Source organism: Mugil cephalus, chromosome 10 (assembly GCF_022458985.1).
Source record: "Mugil cephalus isolate CIBA_MC_2020 chromosome 10, CIBA_Mcephalus_1.1, whole genome shotgun sequence".
Lineage (NCBI taxonomy): Eukaryota > Metazoa > Chordata > Actinopteri > Mugiliformes > Mugilidae > Mugil > Mugil cephalus.
In genome coordinates, this window is record NC_061779.1 from 8,711,200 (window position 1) to 8,726,324 (window position 15,125).

Below are 15,125 nucleotides of genomic sequence, written 5' to 3' on the forward strand. Positions count from 1 at the left end.
CCAGGATGATTGGGGAATAAATAAATAAAAAAATAAATACAAACGAGAGGAACATCACCCACATACGCGCTTGCAGACAGGCTGACGTTTTGCCTTTGAGCTCCTATCTCACCGGGCGCTGTATGTGTCACCAGAAAAGCGTGTGCCACAAACCCTTCACGGATCTTTCAATCACAGCGGTCTGCTGGGAGAGCTCACAGCACAGGTGTGATGGGAGAGGAAAAAGAAAAGAGGCCTCGGGGGTTGATACGTGTGTTTATATTGGCCTCATTTTCTCTTTGCATCACACACTCCTCATTAATCAACCCATGCTCTATATGTATATTATATATATAATATATATATATATATATATATATATATATATATATATATATATATATATATATATATAGTATATTTATAGAAATATTTATTAATAACATCTGAATGGACAATTTTCACAGTCTGCATTAGATTCATAATACATCTTGTGTTTACAATATTATTATATTGCAATGACAACAACAACAAAAAAAAAGATTTAGAAATGACTCATGCACTGTAGTACCTACAAACAGAAGAAGTTGTCATCATTATCTGTGACGGTGTCCAATACAAAGACATAAAGGATATACTCGTATTCATCTTGATTTTAAGAAAGGAAAAAGGAAAAAACACTGACTTATCGAAACAACCACAGGCTATGGATCTGCTTAAAGACAACCATGTTAAGTGTCATTACAGTGGGAAAAGGGTGCGGCATCATTAACAGGCTGATCACCACACGAGTCAGAGTGATCACCTTCATTATCTGCTGAGCTTCTGTCTGGATGGGACACTATAGCACAGCGACAGAGCCCCTGTCAGAAAGGCACTCTGATAAGAGTTGATGTTAGCCGTACAACAACTAGCAGTCATTGTGTAATCGTCAGGAATAACTGTGGTTTACTACAACAAGGGTTTTATTTTTGTAAAAGGTAAATCTCATCCAGGATGTCTTATTTAAAGCCTGTCTGCTCTCTAGGGTGCTTTGCAACCACAGCTGCATAAAAAGCGGATTCCATGACAGCTACTCAAAGGGAGGTGAGCTCCCCCTGGTGGTTGACTGCAGTGTAGGTCATAAACTCCACGTTTGCCCACTCCATTTGGGCAAAACTAAAACACACATGTCAATGTTCATGTCATGTTTTCAAATATCGTTTCTGACATTTGACATAGTTAATATAATACTGATGTTTAAGTTTCTTAAATTTAAGTGTACATTTTTCTGAGAAGTTTAATTTTAGTTATTTGACAAAATAAAAATAGGATGTGACATCACGGTATTGCCATAGATAACTGCAGCAAGTGGTCCCGTAGGTCCACGAGAGTAGAAAAATGACATAAATTTCCCTTGTGGGTCATTAAAGTCTGTCTAATAAAGTCTAATTTCTTGGTAACTGGTGATATTAAACAAATGCATGACATGGCTCCTCTCTGAGATGGTAACTTTTCAAACTCTGGCTCCAAACTCGCAAGATGGCACCACCCATATCCTATTGGACTAACATCAGTTTGGCCAATGGAAGGAAGTGGAGATGCTTCATCCATGTTTTTTTACAGTCTATGTTTGCAACACATCATGCGGCAAATGCAAATAAGTTTCTTTGATGTAAGTTACATTTGTCTTCTCAGAGCATGTTGATTGCTAATGCCCATTATCCTCTATGTGGCTGGAGTCTATCCAATCTGTCAGTGGCCAAGCAGTGGGGGACATGTTGCCAGTTTATCACAGTGCATTGACACATACAGCCACTTTAGAGGCACCAATTAACCTAAAATCGTGTCTTTTGACTGTGGGACAAAGCATAAAGCAAAGTATTGCTGATACTGCTGAAAAAAAATATATATAAATAGAGCATTGGGTCTAATCTCATTTTATAGTTCATATTTTAAAGTCCTCCTTCCTTCCTGTATGTCTTGACTGCTCCTAGCATGTTTGTTCTCAGCAGAAGCAGGCGGCTGTTTTAAGTGGAAAAGGCTCTAAAATCGACTAAATGCGCCCAAAATAAATAAATGGTATGTTCACAAAATAAGTCATCAAGGCGGTACAACAGGTGTAAAAGTCAGTTTAATCGTTGTTCAGGACTGATAATGTTGCTCCTTTCAATATTTTTTTGTTGTTCTGCTTCTACCAAGTGACCCCCCTGAGAAAAATGACAATATTACCTAACATTGTATCATCAGAATTGTTGCAAAACATATTCTGTTTAATGATGTTTTGCTCAGTTTGCCTCCAACTAACAAAAACCCCTTTATTGTGAGAGCACTGGTTGTTTTCTGGGCAACAGAGTCCTACGATTAGCAAAGTAAATGATGCCCAAAACTACAAAAATAACACCCAAGTTGTAATAAACCAAAAGATCAGTACGTTATCGTCATGGATCATCTCTCAGAGGAGATGAGCAAACTGCCCCAAAAACCACTGATGACAACTATGATGCTTGTGTTTCCTTTTATTTTGACCACGCCCTGTTAACAAAGTATGACAGTTTTAACATGCACTAAATAAATAAAACACTTCACCTTCACTCACATTCTTGGAGCAAATCTTTTTTTTCCAGTTTACTTCTTGACAGGAAGGGCTCTGCGTGAATGTAAAACTGAGGTTTACCTTTTTTCTACATTCGTCTAACCAATTCCTGTTATTCCTAAATCTGTAACGCAACTTTTACTATTTGGCAAATACTCTGTCTATAATAGCCAAGCACTCACACTAATAACAGTTACAGCTCCACAAGATTTTGGTCCACAAACTGTAAGTTGCTAAAAAATGAGAAAAAAAAAATTAAAATAAAATAAAATTAAAAGCCTGACTCGTTAATTAATCTCAGTCTGTTAATACTGTCAGTAACAACTTAATATGACAAATAGAAAACATTGTAGTAGTTCACTTGGAATGTAGTTAAGTAATTTTTTGGTTGTGAAGACACAGGAGGAGGAAGTAAGAAGTGGGGGTTAGCATTTTCAACAGTCCTAGCACACGCAAAACGAGCTCACTCTGACGAGTTTGAGACTCGGCTTGTAGCTGATGTTACTACTGCAGTCACTTTGTTGTTAGTCACACCTTGCTCTGTTTTTTTTTTTTTTCTTTTTTTCTTTAACATCTAAGTCGGACTATCTGGAGGTCCATCATCCGTCCTTCTACCACCCTGAGGCTGTTAATGTGAGTGTGTGGAAGGGCCGTGTGCGTTCACGGTGACGGAGGTGTTTTCAGGGAATTGGTTGATCCTCCTTGGCTTCCGCTCACTGTCGCTCCCTGTCCCACCCACTGGACCAAAACAGAGAAAGACAAAGTTGGTCAGTTGTAGACAGAAGTGGAAGCAAAAAGGTTAAATTTGAGTATACCTTTGAGCTGAGGACATGAATACACTCAGAGACAATATTGCAGCATGGCAGACTGACATTTTGGAGTTTATGTGGTAATGAAACATTTTATTCTCTTGGTATAATGCTGGATAACCAACTGGGCAAACGGAGTAGAGTGGCCTGGAGTCAGAAATGACCAAAACGTTTGGCAGTGTATCCAAACTTTAAGGTGACAATCCAATGGGATCGTCTGATACAGAGTTCCCCAAATGTTTACAAATGTTTACACCAATGACTTACCAACAAATTAATCATACTGATAGCGGATTTGAAATGACGGGTACATCCAGGTGAAGTGGCATTAACACTGACAATATTTTCTTTTCAATTAGCTCTCCTATTATCCTCGGGGTCAATTTGACCCCAATCAATGTTCATCATTTAAAAAATAACAGTAGAGTGAAGGTCAACTCACTGGTAGCAAAGGGTTATTTATGTAGTCAACAAATAAAGTGCCTGACACAAAAACTTGGTCAACATGTTTATGTAAATAATTTTCTTGAGGGTAAAATCTGTTAGTAATATTTGAGGATAATAGGAGGGTTAGACAGTGGTAATGGCAAGAAGAGGTAAATATAATCCCTAGACTACACAAAGATGGGCAATGAACAAAGCAAGTAGAGCTCCCCCTGGTGACTGGCTGCGGTATAGGTCATAAGCTCCACCCCCTCCATGTTAGTGGATGGGCCTAAAATACACATCAAATAATTTCAGGACCATAAGAGTTGGAAATTCAGTGTATAATTCAACGTCTCTTTGCAAGTGACGGAGGTAGAGCAAGTGTGGGACAGTCATCAACATCTCCATTCTCGGACCATACAACTCTGACTCCAAAATCCCAAAATGACCCCGCCCATATCCCTGGGAATATGGCATCAGTTTGATGTCATGATTTAATCAGTTTTACTCATTTGGAATGGGAGATTTAAAACATGTTTTAGTGATATTTGAGAGGTTTTTCAAAGTGTAGGCGTTTCCATTACCATTTTTTTTGCGTTATTTAGGTTTTGCGCATTTCTAGGGGTAATGAAAACGTAGCAAGTGTCAATTAGTATTCCTATTTCAAAAAAAAATTAAATTACTACTTAAGTAACTGAATAAAGAAGAAGAAGAGGTTATCCACAGTGAGATGGTTTTGGCTTGTGCACTTTTCTCGCTCTGATATACAGTGGGGGAAATAAGTATTTGATCCCCTGCTGAATTTGTATGTTTGCCCACTTCCATAGAAATGATCAGACTCTGGTTTTTATGGTTGTTTACTGGTTATGGGTATAGACAGAATATCAGTCGAAAATGCATAAAAAACACACAATCTAAAAGTTATAAATTGTTATGTATTTTATTAAGGGAAATAAGTATTTGATCCCCAACAATTCACTTAGAATTCAGGCTCCTACAGATTGGCTGGTGCGCATGTGGCACACAGCTGTGCTCAGTCAACTAATTACCAATACTCCTGATCTTAACTCGTCATGTATATAAAGCACACCTGCTCTAAGAATCAGTTTCTTACATTCCAACTTCTACAGCACCATGGGCAAGACCAAAGAGCTGTCAAAAGATGTCAGGGACAAGATTGTAGACCTGCACAAGGCTGGTATAGGTTACAAAACCATCAGCAAAAGGCTTGGTGAGAAGGTGACAACTATTGGTGCCATTATTCGCAAGTGGAAGACCCATAAAAGGACCATCAACTGTCCTCGGTCTGGAGCTCCCCGCAAAATCTCGCCTCATGGAGTGAGGATGATGATGAGAAAGGTGAGGGAGCAGCCTAAAACAACACGGCAGGAGCTTGTTAATGATCTGGAAGCAGTTGGGACCTCCGTCACCAAGAAAACAGTTGGCAACACACTGCACCGTTATGGATTGAACTCTTGCAGTGCCCGCAAGGTCCCCCTGCTCAAGAAGGCACATGTACAGGCCCGCCTTAAGTTTGCCAGTGAACATCTAAATGACTCAGAGAAGGCTTGGGAGAAAGTGCTGTGGTCTGACGAAACCAAAGTTGAGCTATTTGGCATTAACTCGTGTTTGGAGGATGAAAAAACATGAGTATGACCCAAAGAACACCATACCCACGGTTAAGCATGGAGGTGGAAACATCATGTTTTGGGGCTGTTTTTCAGCAAAGGGCACAGGGCAACTTCACCGCATTATGGGGCCAGTGAATGCAGCCATGTACTGTAACATCTTGGACAAAAACCTTCTTTCCTCAGCAAGAACACTGAAGATGCCTCGTGGGTGGGTTTTCCAACATGACAATGACCCAAAACATACTGCCAGGACAACAAAGGAGTGGCTCAAGAAGAAGCATATTAAGGTCATGGAGTGGCCTAGTCAGTCTCCAGACCTTAACCCGATCGAAAACCTGTGGAGGGAGCTGAAGCTCCGAGTTTCCAAGAGGCAGCCAAGAAACTTGAAGGATTTAGAGACTGTCTGTAAAGATGAATGGGCCAAAATCCCTCCTGCGCTGTGTGCAAACCTGGTGACCAACTACAAGAAACGTCTCATCGCTGTGCTTGCCAACAAAGGTTTCTCTACAAAGTACTGACTTGTGTTGTGCTTGGGGATCAAATACTTATTTCCCTTAATAAAATACATAACAATTTATAACTTTTAGATTGTGTGTTTTTTATGCATTTTCGACTGATATTCTGTCTATACCCATAACCAGTAAACAACCATAAAAACCAGAGTCTGATCATTTCTATGGAAGTGGGCAAAATTACAAATTCAGCAGGGGATCAAATACTTATTTCCCCCACTGTAATCATATGTTACCCTCCCATCACCAAACGACTTTCTGTTTCCCCTAAGTAGCTGTTGAAACCCATTAATGTAGCTTTAAAACAAACTTATTTTTGCAACTTATTATTCTTTAAGTCTTCTCGTGTCACTTGAGATTCTTGTTTTTCCCAGAAAGCCCTGCGGTAGCTCCCTGGCGTGTTGACCGCTTCAACTTCTAGCAGGTCACCTGTTCTCTCTTATGTTCTAGCCAGTCAGAGTGTGTCTGTTCGTTAACGTTGACTGCCCTTGGTGTCCTTACATATTCCCTGTCTGCTATGTTTGATCTTGGACAGCCTGTCACAGGGCCTTTCTGTGAAATTTACCAGTTAATCTGCCTTCAAATGGTATGCCTTCAAATCCTCTGTCTACTTTTATAGAAGGTTACAAACTTAAATAACCGCATAATGAGCATATCGTGCCCACAAGGTGTAATTTCCTACGTACATTCGTGTTTAATCAAAGTACTTCAAAATAAGTGAGCCAATGCAGCAAGTTTATGATACAGCATAGAAGTGGTGAAGAGGTAGAGCTATGTTTAAACTGTGATGGGATGGGATATGCTGCACAGACGGCTGCTAGATTGCAGCAGGTGGTGTAAAGGCTATTAAAACAGGATCACACAAGGAGTCTGGTTGAATGATTTATTAAAATTCATTGGACATTACCAATTACATTTGCTGTAATTGCCACCATAGTGCTACTCATTGAGTGTATATAAGCCAGTCAGGCATAACATTATGACCACCTTCCTAATACTGTGTACATCTCCCTTGTCCCGTCAGTGGTTTTAATATTGTGGCTGCTTAGTGTAAAGAAGTTTACACTAGTTTTGGTGCAGAAAGGTGTTGTTCCAAAGGTCTCCATCTTGGCTGTGTTTGACTCCAACTAACTACCAGCTAATTCAAAAATGGGCGAAGAGGTGAAATGTGTCAGAGGAGGTGGGTGGTGGGTGACATCACAGTAGACAGCTAGCAACCTGTGATGGCATCCACCTGTCACTCAAAGATGCCACAACTTTAAGTCTGAATAGGGACATATTAGCTTCTGCTTTGGCTTCACCTTTTTTTTTTTTATATAGACAGACGGATCTGTTTCCTTAAAATTTCTTCTGTGAAAAAGATTTATTCGTTTTTAGGAACCTTGTCAAGTGTAGAGGGTTGTGGTTGCCAAGCAGCGGATGGTGGACTGACAGAATGACACATCTGATATCCCTTAGAAGGAGTCACGCCACTGAAAGTCATGTGGACTCAAACGGTTTCATTCCTGTGAATATATTTAAAGCAGGACAAATAATGTTTGAGCAGCTTAATGCGGCTAAACCTGTCAAAGCAATTCTGTACAGTCCAGGTTTCATTTAGGATCCTCTCCGAATACGTCACAGTCACAAACCGCAGCAATGGCACCTGGGTGAACTCAGGAAATGTTTTTTTAGTGTATTACCTGGAGTGAATTAAACTGTTTTGGCACAAATATAAGACAGACTGGATTCCGTTTCAACTCTGTCAAAGCTGATTTTCTGATTTTGGTCTGCTCCTCTTTGATCTGAATTCAACCTGGCCTGCAGCAGGCTGATCCACGGCACACGCTTCCATGGTGATATGTTTTAACCTGAGCCAGCCCTGCGATACTGAAAGATGCTGCATGAGCGCAAAGTTGGCTTGGCAACACACTAACCTGCCTTCATGTTAGCAGCCCCTGCAGTCTTTTTATTTTTCTCTCTTATCCAGCCACTCATTCATGTGACAAAGTAGAAGCAAGTGAGCTTTCAGCTTCCTCCGTTTCCTTTACTTTCCCCTCAATAGCATCAGAACCAGCCCCAAATGGCTCTGGGGAATTCAGTAACATTTTGTTGTTGTTGGTCATGGTGTGTGTGTGAGAGAGTGTGTTTGCAGCCCTGGCTTAAGAGATCAAGCTGGTGAATTATTAATGTTCTCAGTCTGTGGTCAGGAGGTCAGTGAAGCTTACTCCAACACTTCAGAACAACCATGAAACCTAAAGTGGAGAATAAACCTGTGAGTGTGTCAGAGATAGACGTGTTGTGTGCATAAAAGACGGCTTACTGGATGTGTTTATATTATTTGTTGAAATCTCCTGATTTACATTGTGCATTTTACAAGACCTATACAAACAAATATTATTATTAGATACATATGTGTGCATAGCTGTGTGTGCGTTTGTGTGCATGCATGTGTGCATTCGGCCGAGTTCCCTCAGGGCTTTTGTATATATTTTTTTTAAAGAAACTCAAATAAACCATTAGTTGGGATCCCGGACTTGACTCCTGTCATCCATAGCTGCTGCTAATGGCCTCAGACAAGAATAGCTAATGGAGAATGTTTGACAGAACCCCTTGTGTGTGTATTTATGTGTGTGTCTGCCTGTACCAGTGTGTACCAGCTCGCCTGACCTCGATATTGCTGTAAATGTAGGTCCACTGACCTCCCACCCGTACCGACAGTCCTCCATTGATAAACACAACGTGACAGCCAGTGTTTCATTTACTTCCTTTACAGCGTGATGAAATGTTCAGAGAAACACGGAGTTGGACTTCTGGTGTTGGGATGTAACAAATTGATTTTGAGGTGCGGTAAAAGGTGTTAGAGACCGCACGCTCTTTTTAAAAGCTGAACAAACTGCAGCGTGCTGATCCTCCCACTGACTCACATCAAATACACACAGACTGAGTGAGGGTTGGACAGGACAGAAGCAAAGAAGTTGCAAGTTCACAAAAGACTAAGGAAAAAGGTCCCGGGTTCGAATCCAAGCCCACTTAGGAGTTTGGACGTTCTCCCTGTGTCTCCGTGTGTTCATAGTTGTTGCATATTCATTGGTGATTCTAAATTGGCTGTAGGTGTGAGTGTGAATGGTTATCTGTCTCTCTGTGTTAGCCCTGCGATAGTACCTGTCCAGGGTGTACCTTACCTCTCGCCCAACGACTGCTGGGATAGGCTCCCCTCGCAACCCTTTAGGACAAGTGGTTACAGAAAGCGAACAAATCAATGAACTATGCACTGCTTATCCACAAACGACATATTCTGTTTTTTTGTTTTTTTTTTTGGTAATGTTTTTTTTCCGGCCAAACTTATATAGAGAGTCTTTTGTTGAACTGTGTACAGATAAGTTATGACATACCCTATAAACATTTGTGCTATGTTCTTCTTTTTAGTATACTTTTAATAGACAGATAATGTATTTGAATTTGCAAAAACATTCACCCTAGTTCACATTCTAGTTCACCCTAAATATTGTAAAAGGAAGTGGAACTTTATCCTGTAAAGCAGCCATGCTCGGCATCAAGAATTTCACAATAAAAACGACTGTCAACTAAAATCCATGTAGGCATTGTACCAACTATTCTGCTGTACCATGACACGTTAAGCATCATGTCGACTAGTCACTCATCACTTGACAATAACACCATGGATGCCTCCTAGAAGACAGAGGAGGAAGAGCCCAGTGGATCATTGCAGCAAACTAGCAGCAGTTCATCCAGTGTGTGGAAATGCTCCACTAAAGATGAAGCCCACACTACTGTGACATGTCAGTCCTGAAATACAACAAAAGTACTACTGCAATACATCTGAAAAGGCATCCCCTTAATGCTAACAGAGAAACTGAACAGAGAAGGGGGCACATCAAATATTTGTCAGTTTGTCACGTTGTCAAGTTATTTGAGCTGTAGCCTCTGTACACAGAGAAAGCTTCAGAGTAATACTGCTTTTATATCCATTATCCTTATCTTACTACGTACCACGCTATTGACCTGTTTTGATAAACTGTATTAATAGATAAGCTCATGTGTTTATGTTCAGTTCTGTTGTGTTCTATTAGTTGACATTGTTGGTTGTAGAGCATATTTTTGTCCATGATGTCAGTGAATGCACCATGCTGGAGACAAAAGTTATGGTGAAACTGAGAGTTTGCAAGGGGAGAGAACCGCTGATTAGATATGTCAGACTGATGGTGTTTATGGTGTTAGCGTGGGCTACAGTCGACAGTAGCTTGTGTTGAATAAACTTGCAGAAAAGCCTCGGTAGACAGGCAACAATATTCAGGTCAGAAATATATACTTCATTGTTGCAAAGCATTACTTTCTGCTGGGTTTTTATGTTTGTGTGATATCACAAGCGACTAGTCATCGTTGTCTCCAAAGGTTTTCACCACATTCAGCCCCTAATGTGAAGGTTGAGACTCATATATGATACTTATTTTGTCTATTAATACAACATTTGAGGTCCTTCTGAAGTGTTTTGGAGCTCCCTCTGGTCAAGATGAGGAGCCATCCAACTCCAATTGAGTTTGAAAATTCTGTGTATTATTTGTTTTTCCATATGTTTTCTATATGCGTCACTGAAGTTCACCCAGGCCACGAAACAGGCACCAACCGCGACTGATCTAAATAAATAAATAACATATATTGCATTCATTATACATTAAAATAATTATAGATGTAAATTATTGCTATTAAAGAGAGTCAGTGACACATCCGTTAAGGATGGAATAATATTCCTGACGTCCCTCACCTCTCTCATAATGAACATCGACAGACCTCCTGTGGTAAACATTGATGATGTCTGGAGAGGCCTGACGTCAGCCGACCTCATGGAGGCCCGGCTTCCAGCTAGCTGCTAATCATTAGACAGGTTATGAAATGCTCAACATGCCAACGCATCCCCAAGTGAAGCTGAAGTAAATCCTTAAATTCTCCAGTCGAGAGAAGAGGCATAATGAGCTGGCACAGCAGATGCTAGGCGTTAAATTTACCGGGGTGACAATTCATTCCAAGGCATTTTATCTCCTGACCCCTTCAGCTGAATACCAATATATTTAGCTTCAGCAACTCAACATGAATTTACATGAATCAGTCCAGCATCTGTTTTAGCATGCTCTGTTTTTTTAATGAGTGTGGGCTGGGAATTCAGAAATAGAAACAGCTCTGTGAATGTAGCCACCTCTCTCTCACGCTCTCTGAAAGCTAGCTGCCTCTGTTGTGTAAATCACAGCAAAACAAGTCAAGTATGTATCAGGGTTATGTGGTATTTGTGTTACGTAATCATTTTATTTATTTATTTATTTATTATATCTCGAAATAGCAACCCACAGGACGACACCATGGAATATGGGGCTCACTTAAAATCATTTGTTTTGCTAAACTTAGCTCTGGATTAAGACAGAAAGTGCATTAACAATGCATTTTCTTGGCTTGATAATCACATTGGATTTAAATTTTGCTTCACATAAATGAATCTGAATAGAGGAAATAAAACTTGATATGTGGGTGAATAGACACGAGCTGAGTAATGATTCAGATCTGAAAGCAAAGATAGCAACTATGGTTGTGATTCACCACATTCTTGGATAAAACACCATGGCATTTACGGTCCCCAGAAAATAAATCCTTCCATCTCTGAAGATCCCCTGGCTTTACTGGATGTGTTATTTGAATGGGTTCACCAGGAAACTAATGCAGTATTGATGGCAATATTGTTTGGGGGATAAATCCTAATGACTTGAGTTCTTTTTATTTAGCACCGACCTCAAGACAATTTCTTTATTTGCATTGCAATACATCTTAATACCTACCATGTTAAAGGTCAAAACATCTCAGTAGATTAATCCTAAAGATTTTTGAGGATCACCTGACTCTTTCACATTTGTGGTCTTGAACATTTGTTTACCTAACTAAGCCTAACTCAGTGCTGGATTGATTGCCTTGAAATTGGTTTGAGGAATTGATGTTCGCATCAGAGAAAGTACAGAAATCAATTCTTTCTACCTTTCATCTTACACATTCATGAGATCCAGTCTTTTTGCACTTGGCCCTAGACCAAATGCCAACGCTAAGTCTTGGAATTGTACTTTGTGTTTGGTGCTAGTTAGCATGTTAGCAGGCCAACACATTGAATTGAGCGTAAATGTATTTGCTAAACATTTGCACAAAACAGTTGGGACTCATCATAGAATGGACATAGGCCTTCTGTGGGTGTCCTGGGGTGTCCAGTGGTGGCAACACAATGGTGTTAGTGGGGACCTTTGGGTCCTGTGGGTTGAGGAGAGGGACCTCTGTGGATCATCCCACAGTTTTTGCATAGCTGCTGCCATCAAGGAGTGTCATTGCTATGGGGTGGGGGTACCTGGTCTGGTTTAGGTGGGTCGTACAAGTCTAAGTAACATCCACACAAATGCCAGGTCCAAACATTTTCTAGTAGAACATTTTATTGTCACAAGATGGTCAATGTTATTCACTTCTCCTGTCAGTGGTTTTAATGTTGTGGCTGGTCGTTGTGTTGTATGTTTGAAGCTCTTCCTAGCCCCCCAGCTAAGATTTCCCCTTTTTAATTTGAAATCCTGAATACTGGCAAAGTGCAAGCTTGTGGTCCAGACAGTCGGCCTTTGTTTCTGGTAGACCTTTGACGTCGGTTCGGTGTGTGTGTGTGCATTTCAATGCGTCGCACCACAAGCTAAAACAGTTCATACCTCTATGAGTGGGTGCCAGTGTGCGATGGGTTTCCGTGGGTATGTCAACATCTCACTCCAGTGGTCTCGCCCCAGGCTCTCGGCCTCATTGCCCACCCTGCACACCCCAATCACTTCGTTATGCCCGACCCTGCGTGAGAGCAAATCACAGCAAAGCATAAGAGACATTAAAACATACACACGAGGGCGAATAACTGCGCACAACTTACCGATCGTAGTCCATGACTGCTATGAGCAGGCTGATCTGGTCGATGTTCTCAGGAGGAACGTCAAACACGATGGCTTCATTGTACACCGGGTTCAGAGTGTTACGCTTGGTTGACGTCTTTCTCTTCTTCAGCCTCCGGCCTTCGCACATCAGGGACACTTTCACGTAAGGATCTAAAATAAGAGCACAAACTATTCTATTAGCATGTAGAGCCATCTACACTGGAGTGTTATCTTCCTATATGGCTTTATTCACCTGAAGCTCCTGTGATGTCCATGGCTTTGAGATTTCTGGCTTTGATCATGGTGATGGTCAGCCTGCCGGCCGTGGGGAGATAGCACAATGAGAACATCAGCTCTCCCAGGTCCACATTGTCCTGTAAAGAAATATAATCATATTTCTATATCAGTGCTGCTTGCTCGTTCTCCTCTCAACATTTTCATATCAAACTTTAATTTACATATGAGTCATTACTGTAGTTGAAGGTGGCGCACTCTGGAATCTGTATGTATACTTAGTCCCATGTGAAAAGATCTGATTTCATTATAAGATCAGAAGGTGTAATAACATGCTCGATAATGACACCGGGGCCAGAAATAAAATGAAAGCAGGAAAACAAAAATCTATTTTTGTGGTCCTTGGACTGAGATGAAAACCTCACAGGTTCAGGGAAACAGTTTTTGAATGAAAAGAAAGGTTAATTCAACAGAAGGCACATCATAATAAGTGAATTACACAAGAGTTCACAGCTCAGATCATGCCCAGAAAAGACATGGGAACCTTTTTTGAAACCACATCTGCATCAATGAAGTGACTCATTAATTGGCATGTCTTGTCAAAGGAATATGATTCTGGATGCTTGTTTCTAAATCGAACTTGGGTGGAATCTACCATTACGTCTGATGCTTTCCTACAAGAATGTCCCTGCCTTCGCAACTTCTCCGAGCACATGCCAAGCTCATTTCTCAATTAACACGTCTGAAAATAACGTGTGATGTCGTGAAGGCGGGCGGCGTGTTTACGCAAGAAGGTTTCTTTCAGGGGGGAACTCTGATTTTTCAGTTTTCTGCCAAATATAGGACCGAGGACAGGGGAATCATTTTTGGATTTTAAGGGAAAATTGCAACTAACTGACTCACTGAATCACACTCTGACTCAACACTATTTTAGAGCAGGTTACCACAAACTAGCAAGCGTGTTTTGTTCATTCTATCAGTGATAGATACACAGGCACCAGTTAGTGATTTTGCATTTAGGCTTTGTCAAAAGCTAACCAATTAGCTAGAAAGACTCATTAAAGGTCAGATGTAGCCGTTACAGAGGAGAATCCTTGTTCCACTCAGACGTCAATAAGTGCTCCTTCTCATGCTTATTAAGATTAATTGGAGTCAGATTAAACAGGCTGAGGACACACACGCACACACACATATTAGGAAGTTACTGCCCCGAGCTCAAATTTGCTGAAAATCAAATTGAACAAAATGAGTAGATTCATCACGGATGTCTGCATCTGCAAACACACACAAACACACAAATGCATGAACGACGTGGTCTGGGATCTGAGACATTCAGACTGTTTATTCATCACAGGTGTCACCTCGCCCAGGCAGCGTCCACTCCTAACACTGCGTCATCGACGTTTGCTCCGAGCCTCGGGCCGTTAATGGTGAACAGTTTATGAGGTGTAACAAGCGCGGGAAGGCACTTGCTGACACACGAACGACGCGGTGGATCAACAAGCCCTTCAGCTCTCCACTCATAAATCCGATATCGTTCTCCCATCACACACAGACCCACACTCCGTTTTCAGACGATAGAGTGTCGGTCACTACTTTTATGAGCACTCAAATCAAGCCTGCGGTCGGGATTATGGTCACTCGTGCATGGGCAATGAAATTAGACCGGTGCTCTAAAGTGCCTCAATGAAGCAGACAGAGAGAGAGACAGAGTGGACAGTCCATCTTCTCCAATTATAACACTAACACCTGCTCTCCCTCGGGAGCAGCCAGGCCTTCATCTACAGGCCTCTCTCTGGCCGGTGTCTTCCATAATCAAAGACTCGCTCTGACTCCTTCACCCTCTTTTTGTTCATCTCTCACCTCTGTCACGTCCAGGCCTTTCTTTCTTTAAAGCGTTTGACACGGTGTTACAACGAAATTAACCAGATCCCTTCCATCCCTGACAGAGAAGGAGAAATATTTTATACTCGCTTAGAAACTCGCTCTAACACATGATTGTGATGTAAATATAAGAACCAGACATCTTC

The 15,125-nt window shown here is 41.1% G+C and overlaps 1 protein-coding gene across 1 annotated transcript in view; it reads right to left on the reverse strand.

Annotated features, from left to right (window-relative positions):
• Positions 1-395: 395 nt before the first annotated feature.
• Positions 396-15,125, reverse strand: part of syt9b (synaptotagmin IXb) — a 43,757-nt gene continuing 29,027 nt past the window's right edge. The window contains exons 5-8 of the mRNA XM_047597456.1: positions 13,115-13,235; positions 12,861-13,032; positions 12,652-12,781; positions 396-3,292 (exon numbers count right to left, since the gene is read on the reverse strand). Coding sequence (XP_047453412.1) covers positions 3,215-3,292; positions 12,652-12,781; positions 12,861-13,032; positions 13,115-13,235 — 501 coding nt within the window. The 3' untranslated portion in view covers positions 396-3,214. The remainder of the gene's footprint in view (positions 3,293-12,651; positions 12,782-12,860; positions 13,033-13,114; positions 13,236-15,125) is intronic.